Source organism: Budorcas taxicolor, chromosome 19, assembly GCF_023091745.1.
Source record: "Budorcas taxicolor isolate Tak-1 chromosome 19, Takin1.1, whole genome shotgun sequence".
Lineage (NCBI taxonomy): Eukaryota > Metazoa > Chordata > Mammalia > Artiodactyla > Bovidae > Budorcas > Budorcas taxicolor.
Window position 1 is genome coordinate 9,314,619 of NC_068928.1, and position 12,083 is coordinate 9,326,701.

Genomic DNA, 12,083 nt, shown 5'->3' on the forward strand with positions numbered 1-12,083 from the left:
CCAAATAGAACCAGGACAAAGTCTCCACTACGACAGTCCTTAGCAAGAAGCACCAGGTACCTCTGAACATTACTAGGAATTTTTCTTCGCCTCTTACCTGGTGTGTGCTGAATGGTAGCCCTTCCTGAACAAATACTACTGAAGATGGAGATGGATTATGACTTAGCTGTTCCTTCAGTTTGATGTGAGCTTGCTGGTTGATTGCAGACTCTTGCATTGTAGTATTTTCAACAGGCTGAGCTGGGTGGATGGTATAGATGTACTCAGGTGACTGTGGTAGAGAGCTGGTAATTGCCTGTTCTGTTCCGACCACAAAAGACGTAATATCTGAGCCTACAGGAGTAAGTGGCTCCAGCTGGCTAGCCTGGCTTATGGAAGATGGATTGCTGTTGTTTGAATTAGCTAGGATATGTTGGCCTCTATTAGACTGGGATGTTGAGCACTGATTCTCAACTGGCTCCACCTTGACCATCTCCAATTTAGGGGAGGAATGCAACTCATCTACTATCTGAAAAACAGCCTCTAGGTTTACTTCTGTCTTTTTATTTTCATCAGTAGCACCGCAAGGCCAATTAGAAGGCAGAAATTCAACTGGATAGGAAGACTGCATTGGAGGATTCTGGGGAAAGAGAAAATAGAATTCTTTGGATAGAAAATCAAATATGAGATTAAGGAAGAAAGCAAAAACATTTATGCTGATGAATGCTGAACATAAATTTAACTTGAAGTTCACTAAGAAAACTTGAATGCCAGTCAAGTTTTTGGCAGTGGTTCCTTTAACTCTACTGTTAGCATTAGCACACGAACTATTGTACGTCAACCACTGTGCTAAGTTTTAACATTGGAATGGACCAATAATTCTCAGGGTTAAAGTACACAAAATCAAAAAAAAGCTACAGTATCCAAATACTTATTTGCTGATAAAATGTCTATGTGAAAAGTCTTTCGGAAAGGCTGACAGACAAAAACATACACTGTTTTAGGAATGTAGTAAGGAAGTAAACACAGGCTGCTCTCAAGTCCACCAATGCTTCAACAGATTCAGGGGGAGATACTGATATTCCGTTCCAAATAATCTGGGGGAAAAATGGATGGAATATCGAATGTCCCTTGTTGAGATTATTTTAATACTAAAACAACTGATTAAAATAGCTGTCACTTTTAGACTGATATCTTTAAGATGTATTCTCTTATACACAGTACTATGCATAATTACATCTGATGAAAAACAACCTCAAGCTATGAACACAGAATTCTGAAGTAACGATTAAACAAAACATGTAATGAGTTGTTGCCAAATGCAGAGCTTTGCACAGAGTAGGTATTCAATAATTGTTTGTTGACTATATCAGGTTATAAACATAAGATACGGAAGAGTTACAATTGAATAAAACAGGTAGTGAGTCAATGTCTCCAAACACACTACAAAGATTCTATCAATAATTCGAAGGCCACTAATGCCAAAATGTAAATTTAAATGGCTTAAACATCAAGCTACTGTACTATAGCTGTACACCATTTATTGAGTTCTTACTATGTGCCAGGCATACACAAAGTGCTTTCTCTACATTATTTCATTTAATCCTCAAAAGAGGTCAATGAAATGTGATAATCTCCATTTCCAAATAGTGGAACTGAAGTTCAGAGAAACTTCATAATTTATTCAAAGTCACAATGAAATAACTAACAGAGCCAGGTTTCAAACCTAGGTTTGCCTGACTCCAGAATTCTTGCTCTTAACCATTACAATATACGGACCATTCATGCACAGTCACCACATCTACAGTCCAGCAAAACTTAACTGCAGTTATTTCCAGAATGGCATCTGAAATACTTCCCTTTTTTCCATTTAAAAATTTTATGTCAGACTTCCCTGGTGATGCAGTAGGTAAGAATCCACCTGCCAATGCAGGGGACACGGGCTCTATCCCTGGTCCAGGAAGACTCCACACGTTGCAGGGCAACTGAAGCCCGCATGGCATGACTACAGAGCCCGAGCGCTGCAAGTCCTGAAGGCCAGGAGCGCGGAGCCTGTCGTCCGCAACAGGACAGAGCAGAGCGATGGGCAGCCCGGAGCCATAAGGAAGAGAAGCCCCCGCTCGTCACGGTAGAGGAAGTCAGCACAAAGCAAGCAGTGAGGATGCGGCACACCCCAAATAAACAAACACGTAATTTACAAAAGCTTTTTAAATTAAAAGTTTTATGTCTACTTATCTCTGTTTTCCTACAATCAACATGTATTGCCTTTGCAGTAAGAAAACGTCTTTAAAGATGTTTTAAATGACTTATTTAAAACATAAATATAATAAAAAAACACCAACAGAGTATCTCTAGTATGACCCAGGGGAGAGAATCCCTGAATCTTCAGATAAGATCATCTAATTTGTGAGACAGACATGTCTTTCCAGTGGAAATGAAACAGCTTGACTAACATGCTTGATGATATCTGTCATTAAATATGTCCATCTAAGTCCCCTTGATTGGATTCTGTACTCTCCAAACAACAATCTCATTATAATTTGACTTCCAATGTATATTTTCTAAATTAAAAAAAGGAAAAAAGGAATGCTCTTTTGAGTACTGGAATGCCACTAATAAGGTGTTTTCTTAACAGTGGAAACTATCATGATTACATGATATCAAAGGAAAACAATTCCAATCTCTAAGCAACTGCAACATAAAAATACAAACAGGATTTAATTTTATCCTAAAACTGGTAGTCTACAACATTTAGATCAAAGAAATTGCTTCCTAATAAATAATGAGAAAATGATTGAAGTGTGGTGTTGACAACACAGGGGCTTTCTCGTTTTTTACATCATTTTCCCTTTCTCCTTAAAAAAAAAAAGTAATTATCTGTGCTATCTTGGAAAGATCTGTCATTTGGTGATTTATATACTTTTAGAGCTTACCTGGAAAAATGAATTATTTTACCACGGTAGTCAGTTTTACCACTGCTGACAGTTAGTTGAACAACACTGTTTCAACTAACTGTCAGCAATGATGAAAATGTTCTGTGTGCTGTAAAATTCAGTAGCCCCTAGCCATACAAAACTATTAAGCATCTGAAATGTGGCTAGTGACTGAGGAATGATTTTTAAATTTTATTTAATTTTAATTAATTTCAGTTTAAATATCCTACATGTGGCTAGTGTGCCTAAGAGGAGGCCCAGAAGAGACAGTGTAGGCCTGGAGGAATCCTCAGACATTATTTACATCAACTCTTTTTTTTTTTTTCCTTAGAATTGAGAAAGACTGAGGCCATAATCCTCTGGCTACTCATTAAGATAAAATTACAGGCTGAAACTGTGCGTGGTCAACTGGGCAACCGTACTGTCCCTGATGCAGAGACTGTCCGGGGCGCCCAGCCTCTTACCTGAAAGTAGCTGCAGTGTGCGTAGGAGGCGGCAGGGGGGGCGACACAGCTACTGAGCGCGTCCACGCGGGTGGGAGGCGAGCAGCACTGCAGCACAGCTGCAACAAAGCCAGACAGAGAGCTGTCAACCCACGTACGCCCCCGCGGCCTTCAAGGCGCACCTCTCTTTCAACCTGGAGCAAAATCTCCCCCAGGTTTTCCTTTGTGGGTGCAATACATTTAGTCCAATGACGTGCCATTATTTGTTGAAAACAAACAGGAATAAAGCAATACTAAAAGTCACTTAAAAGGGTCATTTCTACTTTTATAAATGAATCCTTTAGCATCTAAGTATTTTGCTACATTTCTAATCAAACGTTTATTCTTAATGAAAGTAGTAATTTCCTTTTATTGAAAATATCAGAACATATTCAAAACTCTAAAATAATTATTTCAATCATTTTAATAGTAACAAACATTTGGAGGAAGGTGTGTTTTTAAGTATAAAACAAGTATAAAAACTCTCCAAACACTCCTACTGAATGTACAATGCATCCAGTTAAATCTATGGAAAAAACTGTTTTATTCATTTAGCCAAGTGGTTAGGAATTCAGACCTAGAGCTAGACTGTCTGCCTTTGGAGCCTAGCTATATAAACCTGAGGCTTCCCTGGTGACTCCCCTGGTAAAGAACCTGCCTACCAATGCAGGAGATGCAGGTTCAATCCATGGGTCAAGAAGACACCCTGGAGAAAGAAACAGCAACCCACTCCAGTATTCTTGCCTGAAAAATCCCAAGGACAGCGGAGCCTGGCAGGCTACAGTCCATAGGGTTGAAAAAGAGTCAGACACAACCTAGTGACTAAAGAACAAGAACATAAACTGGAGTAAGGTTAATCCCTTTGGGCTTCCATTTCTGTATCCTATTATTAATAGAACAGGAATAATAACAGTACCTACTAAGAACAACACTGGCATAGAGTAAGCAATCAGTATACAAAGAGCTAATGATTTTAGCTAAGGAAATACATTTTCCAAACGTCCTCTTTATATAGTTAGGATACCATGAAAAGATTGAATTCTTTGTACTGATATAGTCTTACTTACAGTGAAGTTAAAGTCACTCAGCCGTGTCCGACTCTTTGTGACCCCATGGAATAGTCCACAGAATTCTCCAGGCCAGAATTCTGGAGTGGGTAGCCATTCCCTTCTCCAGGAGATCTTCAGGGATCTTCCCAACTCAGGGATCAAACCCAAGTCTCCCACACTCCAGGAGGATTCTTTACCAGCTGAGCCACCAGGGAAGCCCAAGAATACTGGAGTGGGTAGCATATCCCTTCTCCAGCAGATCTTCCCAACTCAGGAATCAAACTGGGGTCTCCTGCATTGCAGGCAATCCCTTTACGAGCTCAGCTACCAGGGAAGTCCCCATACTTACAGATGCAGCCTTAATAATTGGTTGAGTCTCCTCTTTTCCAGAGAGAGAATCTCCAGAACGAATGAGAATCAGTTTTAACATCACACCTTTGGATTAAAGAGAGTATGACATTTACTGAGCACCTAACATATTCCAGGTACAGTCCAAGGTCCTTTACATGTATTGCCTCATTTAATCCAAACAACTGAATGAGATATTAACATTACTTTACAAAAATCAGGAAATTAAAGCTCAGGGATGTTAAAAAATGTGCTGAAAGTTCACAAAGCTGATAGTGACAGAGGCAATCATCAAACTGCAAAGTACATGCTCTTTAATGTATCATGATATTTCCCTAATCTTTCTTCCTAAAATGTAATACTTTAATTTTACTAGAACTCCACTGCTGGAATATTTTTAAGGTGTCTTATTTACACGTGGCAACATTTTTGGTCCACATTTCTCATATTCTGAATACGCTAGTAAAATTACTAAATAATCTCATTCTGTAATCTTTGAGGTAAATTAGTCCAACAATTGCAAAAATTCATCAAAATGGTTCCCTTTTTATCCATTACTGACTATGGATTTTTAAAATGTCAGAAGTTTATAAAGGTATAAGAGAAATATTTTATTATATCATGTGCATTTTAAGGCATTAAATTTTACACATGGAAATAAAAAATTAAAATAATGGTTAGAATTCTAGTTCAAATAAGAATATAAGGGTTGATGTTTTCTGAATTACATAATTTTAACAATTCCAGTGGTTAAAAAAGCCAGATATTACTAGGATGGCCACATAAAAGTCAAGCAGCTGTCACTTACCATATCCTTGGAGATTATTCAAATACACAATTAAAATTTTTCGTATTGGAATTTTGTTTCCCAGAATATTTAAAAGCATAAATACCCTGGGAAATAAGTTAAATCCAAAAAGCTACGGAGGGGTCTGCGGGGTTTGCTGAAACTGAAAACAACTGGGATCTTTTTCCAGTTTTAACAGCTAAAGAAAACAGCCCCCTAGTGGCAGAAAGGACTCAGTCAGGGGCTGTAGATTTTCACCCATTGCACACGTGTGTGTGCTCAGTCACGTTGGACTCTTTGTGAACCCATGGACTGCAGATCCTCAGGCTCCTCTGTCCATGGAATTTTCCAGGCAAGAATGCTGGGGTGAGTCGCCATTTCCTCCTCCAAGGGATCTTTCACCCATCAGGGCACCATAAAAGTGTTTTGTTACAAATAAATCAATGAAAGGTATTAGCTTTATTTTTCTGATAGTGCTATAATCAACCTGATGCCACTGTTTACACATTTTGAATAGCTGTTAAAGTGTACCTTAAAATAAATTTCTTGAAAAAATAACATAGAATATACAACAATAAAATATAACATGCTAAGTCGCTTCAGTCGTGTCCAGCTCTGTGCGAACCCATAGATGGCAGCCCACCAGGCTCTGCTGTCCCTGGGATTCTCCAGGCAAGAGTGCTGGAGTGGATTGCCATTGCCTTCTCCAATGCATGAAAGTGAAAAAAGAAAGTGAAGTCGCTCAGTCGTGTCCTACTCTTAGTGACCCCATGGACCGCAGCGTACCAGGCTCCTCCGTCCATGAGATTTTCCAGGCGAGAGTACTGGAGTGGGGTACCATTGCCTTCTCCGAAAATATAACATATAAATGACTATATTAATAAATAGTTGATAGCTGATTTGGTATCTAAGGAAACAGCAAAATAGTGACTGTCCTTTCAAGTGTCCAGTTACAAATGGAAAGTAGAAAGGTGCCTGCATGAAGAAAGGGAGGTGAATAGGTAATCCAAAAAGACTCCTCAATGGCTAGTTCCTTACCAGTGCAGTCCTACTTCATACAGTCAACAAAACAGAACAAAGCAAAGTATTAATGAGTTCACTGGATATGAAAATCTAGTATAAAAATACAACTGTGTGCTTCATACATGACAAACTAATCTAGTGTGTATTAGGAAAGCGCTGTGAAAGTACTAACACTTCTAAAACTGAGTTTATCACTATGAAGACACGTTCATCTCCATAAAGATCTTCAGTGTCTTTCTGAAGGCAGTGTTCATTTAAGGCACTGAATCGCATGTAGAATAAAAAGCTGGAAATGGTGAACAATTTCTATTTCATATATAAGAGCTGATGACATCTTTTATGGTAAAAATAAATTACTGAAAATTTATCTAAAGGTAAAAATTTTCACATCCACTATAGGTTAGGAAAACAAGTTCATATACTTTATCCAATGTAGGTAATTCATATTTATAATTAAAATGTTTTGGACTTGAAGCTACTCTGAAATAGTAAAGTATCAACAGCGAAGAAATACTCAAAAGGAAAAATATCTTAATAGTAAAGTTAATTTCAAGGTAAGTTACTACAGCAACTAGAACCCCAACATCTCCTCATCTACAGTGAGGTAAAGAAATGGTATTCGAGTCTACAACCAAAAGAAGTGAAACCAGAACATACAATTGTAGAACCAAGTTCAGAGCACCAATAGCCAAAAGGTGGAAGCAACCCAGTGTCTATCAACAGGTGAACTGACAAATAAAATGTGGTCCATATACATGGAAATTTCAGAAAATTATTCAGCATTTAAAGGAAGGAGATTTTGACTCATGCCACAATATCAATGACTCAGAATTAGTGAAAGATGCCAATCACAAAAGGACAAATACACGACTGCCCTCATATGAGGTTCCTAGAGTTTATCAGATTCTTTAAGACAGAAAGTAGGATGGCAGCCGCCACAAGATGGCGAGAGGGGAACGTGAAGTTAGTGTTTACTGGGTACAGAGTTTCAGCTGGGGAAAGACGACCAAGTTCTAGAAAAGGATGGTGGTGATGCTAGTACAACAATGCGAACGTATTTAATGCCACAGAGCTGTACACTTAAAAATGGCTAAAACGGTCAATCCTGTATGTATTTTACCTCAATGAAAAGAAAATAAAATTGTGCTTTTGCTTAAAAATCCTCCTAGTGTATCTACGTCAAGTCCCTTTCTCCATAAGAACGAAATCAGACCTTTCCAGAGAAACTGACAATACAGGCTCCCAGAGCATCAGAAAGTTCTTATAACTTCATATTCTATGCTTGTTTATGTACATTATATACAATGAAAAGCCTAAAGATCAAATGTTTAAAATTTAATGTACTTCAAAACAGTAATCATCAACCTTCTTTGCCCAAGAGTCAGTTCAGAAAATTTTTTAAATAATAAAACACATGCACCTTCATGAGAGCGGCATATTCTTTTAAATCACTTCAGTCAGCCTTTAAAGTGTTAGTAGCTAGGCTCATTTGAAATACAGCTTTTAAAATATGTTATCCTTCATATGTAAATATAAAGTTTTTAAGTGTTTTAAATTTTGAAGTCTATTCAAATTCTATACATTAATTCATTTAATCCCGGACCCAAACTATTACTGCCACTTTTTGGAAAGGGAAATTGAAACCGAGTGACATGAAATAATCCACAGAAGGTCACAATGTCCATCAGATGACTAACTGCAAAGCTGAGGCTAGAATTACTTCATTTACTCAATAAATATTTACTGAGAGCCCATTATGGCCAAGCACTACACCAGGTGCAGGGGGATACAGAAATGAATCAGACACAGCTGCAGACTGAATGTCCCACTCTAGCAGCTGGATGGAGTCTGTCTCTCTGCTCAAGCAGAGAGAGTCAACAGCCCAGGGTCAGGGCCCTGCCATCGGCAGAACAGAAGGCGAGGTCCCCCTGACCAGCATCTGTCACCTACCCTATCTGGAAGGGACTAACTCTGGGGAAGAGGTATATCAGGAAAGAGTCTCTCAGAAGAAAAACAAAACAAACAAAATGTCCTCTCTGTATTACAAGCAGGCCGGCGGCAGCAAGCAGAACATAACGGCCGAAAGAATGAACTCGAAAGAATCTGCCTAGATTTGTTTCCTAGCCCTGCCTGTGCTGAGCTGTGCTTCGGCTTCTAATCTATGAAACGGGGATAACTACATTCCCTATCTTATAAAGTTGTTTTGAGGATTAAATGAATTCATATTTGGAAAGCACTCAGCATAGTACCTGGTCACAGTGACTGCTACACAAATATTTGTTAAATAAAATACAAGACAAAGGGCAGCTACAAATCACCAATCACTGCTTTGAGCTTAAAACTTAACTTGGGAAAAAAGTCAGTTAACTTTGACTTTTACAACATGAGTCAAAGGGAAACAATTCCTCAATACAGGATTCTGTATATAAATATGAATATACTAATATTCTTATGCATGTTCAAATACATACAGAATGAGCAAAACAAAAAGGTCTAAAATACAGTCTTTTTATAAAAAAGGGAAATTAAATTATAGTAGCACCCTGAAAACAGCATTAGAGAAGAAAACTGAATTCAAGATAGGGCAAGACTAGAAAAAGCCCTCTAATGCTGGATCTATAACATTTTGTCTTAGAAGAAACGGTTAAGAGCGGAAAAAATGTAAACAAGCTGGGCAAAGAAAACAGATGCTTCAAGAGAGGAAGGGCAAATGTAATAACTGAGGTTGAGTCCATTTACGAGTCAGTCTTGAGAGCAGTTTTTTAGTCTCCAAGTTTGGCTTTACTAGAGAAATAATTTATGAAATATTACAAAATACAAATTTTACTGGTTATACCACATGAAGACCAGATCCAGGTTTATTTTCAATATAACTAATTTTTAAATGAAGTTGAGTATTGTTTTTTTTACTAAAATTTGATCCAAATCTCAAGTCATATAATTCACTTTGAAAGGATTAAAGTATGATCATTATTCCAAAATTAGTTACTTTATTATTAGGATTTGGAAAGCTGGATTGAGAGTGATTATTTTCCTGCCTCTGAGAGTAGTATTTTACTTAACTTTCGTAAAGTCATTTGTAAAGCCCTTCACAAACAAGTATTCACTAAATATTGGTTAAACTGCTCACTACGTTTTGCGTCCTTCACCTAAGATTTGGAGGAATTAAGTACTTGTACAGTTATTTCTTTGGCATTTTCTTTCCCTTCCATAGCAGGTCTTTTGTATTGAACAATACAACTTTTTATTTCTATAGTACTTCAGAATGTTCAAAGCAATTTTGCCTACATTATATCATAGAACTACTCTATATATTAGAATTCATCATGAAATCATGAGATTTCTTTTTCTCATAACCTCAGAACCTTCACGGTAATTTCAATCATCCATATCAAAGAAGACAAAACAAAAATTCAGATAACACAAGATTCTATTTCATATGCACTCTATACTATCAAAACATCAGCAGCACTTGTTCTTTTAATGTGCCTCTTTTCTAGTCCTTATCTTGGACTCCCGGAGACAATTTTCAATGTAATTATCAAATTAATAAATTTATTTATAAATTTAAATCCAAGCTAACACAAAATACTTTTTAAATGACATAGATCCTAAATTGTAATAATTTAACAAATAGTACTTCTATAATGAATGAATAATATTAACTATTTATAGTATTTTCTAATAACATACAACTAGTTCTCATAAAATTTAGAACTAGGAGTTTCTAAGAGGATTGTTTGGAATTTGGAATACATTTTCCTGTAGAAACATCATCATACAGAGTAGTTTGGCTCCTAAGCCAAACTATAACCATCCGTACCTTAATGGCAGCACTAATAGTAATATGGAACCTAACCACCGTATCTAATATGTACATAGGAAAATTTCTCCAAAATCCCAAGTTAGAAGGCCAAGCACATTTCTCTCCCTGTTGAAGTCCTCCTAAATGTCAACTCCCCAGAAGTTTTTGAGTCTTTAGTAGTGTAGAGGAGGGGCATTTAAGGGAGATTAGGAAAAGAAAGAGAGACATGCATTGCTAAAAGGAAGACAGACAGGGGTGTTGTCCAGTTGATGGACTATAGAATGTAAAGCAAGTATAAGAAAAACACAGACTGTCTCTCTATATTCTATGCATTTATGGATTGCAGCCAAATTATAATTTAGATAGAAATGCCTAATTTATCAAAATATTGATTAAAAATCCCTCAGGAAAGATCTGACACTATTTGTTGCTATACATAAGATATATAACATAAATGTCATCTTCTAGCTTTCAAGATCACCCAGATATTTTTGTTATTCAAAGAATTAGCTGCAAGTCCGAAAAAAAGAGACTTAGGCCTCCATTTTTTTTATATATAAGGTTAAAAAAAAGATTTTTAAAATTTCTAGTAGGCAAATAATTAAGTGCTATATCATCTTACTCCATATAATTTTTTCCTCTTATCCTTCTCCATCCACCAAAACAGTAGCAGCTCCAAAAATCTATAAAACTCAATCTAATTTAACCTCTGGTTTTATTATTTTAATATTATTGAACTTAAGTGCTTTGAGAAAATAAAGCAATCCCTTTTACTGTCTGTATTTAGGTAGAATGCAATGATCCAATAATAAATAAATATGGTTGCATATTACCAGCATTATTATAAATGAAACAGTTTCCAAATTTACAGCTTTTAAAAGACAACCAATCATTTAACCTCCTTATCTAATTTACATGCCTCCCACTTATTTTAGTTTTTCATTTCGTCCTGCTTGGGAAAAGTGGTCTAACAAAAATACCTCTGGAGACTGCTTCCAGCTGTACTTAATTAATATGCCTACATTCTTAATTCAAAAGGCAAAGGACTGCCCCCTTTTTTCTCTTCCTGGTCTTTTCTGAAAGCCTTGACCCTTGACTTTTTTCTATTGCCCCATTTCATCACTCTGTGTAAACAATAATGAAAATATATATCACCTCTATGGTGCTTCCGCAAAACAATAAATTGTTTTTAATTAAATGGTAACATTATCATTCTGCAAAAATGTATCCCTAAATGGATGGTCACTATCACATGGGTTCCCAATGAGTGGCCTGAGCTCTACTGGCAAGTCTTCCATGCCCTTGGCTGAGCTCTAGGTCAGCTGTCATTGTCAGCCTCTTCTCTCAGCTACTCCCAGCTGTTCGCTGGCTGAGATTAACGCTGCAGGGATTGCACTGCCAAACCACACCATTACATTTTTATTAAAAGAATATAATTTAGTCTTAAGAGATGTGAGTAGGCTCTTTTATTAAACTTCATTACTGAGATACTAAGATGATTTCATTATGAGGTAGTCTCACATATATAACTAAAAAATAAATAATGTGTAATATAAGTATTTTTTTCTAAAAGAAAAAAACCCACAAAAAACTACTACACCAAGAACAGTGTTATACCAAGATCTGGTGTACTAAGTCTTACCAGAACATATTTTGAGGATACCAAAGTTTCACTAA

At 36.8% G+C, this 12,083-nt stretch overlaps 1 protein-coding gene across 1 annotated transcript in view; it reads right to left on the reverse strand.

Moving 5' to 3' along the window:
* Positions 1-12,083, reverse strand: part of HSF5 (heat shock transcription factor 5) — a 48,954-nt gene that overhangs the window by 29,123 nt on the left and 7,748 nt on the right. Inside the window, exons 3-4 of the mRNA XM_052658869.1 lie at positions 3,377-3,474; positions 98-619 (exon numbers count right to left, since the gene is read on the reverse strand). Of these exons, the coding sequence (XP_052514829.1) occupies positions 98-619; positions 3,377-3,474 (620 nt within the window). The remainder of the gene's footprint in view (positions 1-97; positions 620-3,376; positions 3,475-12,083) is intronic.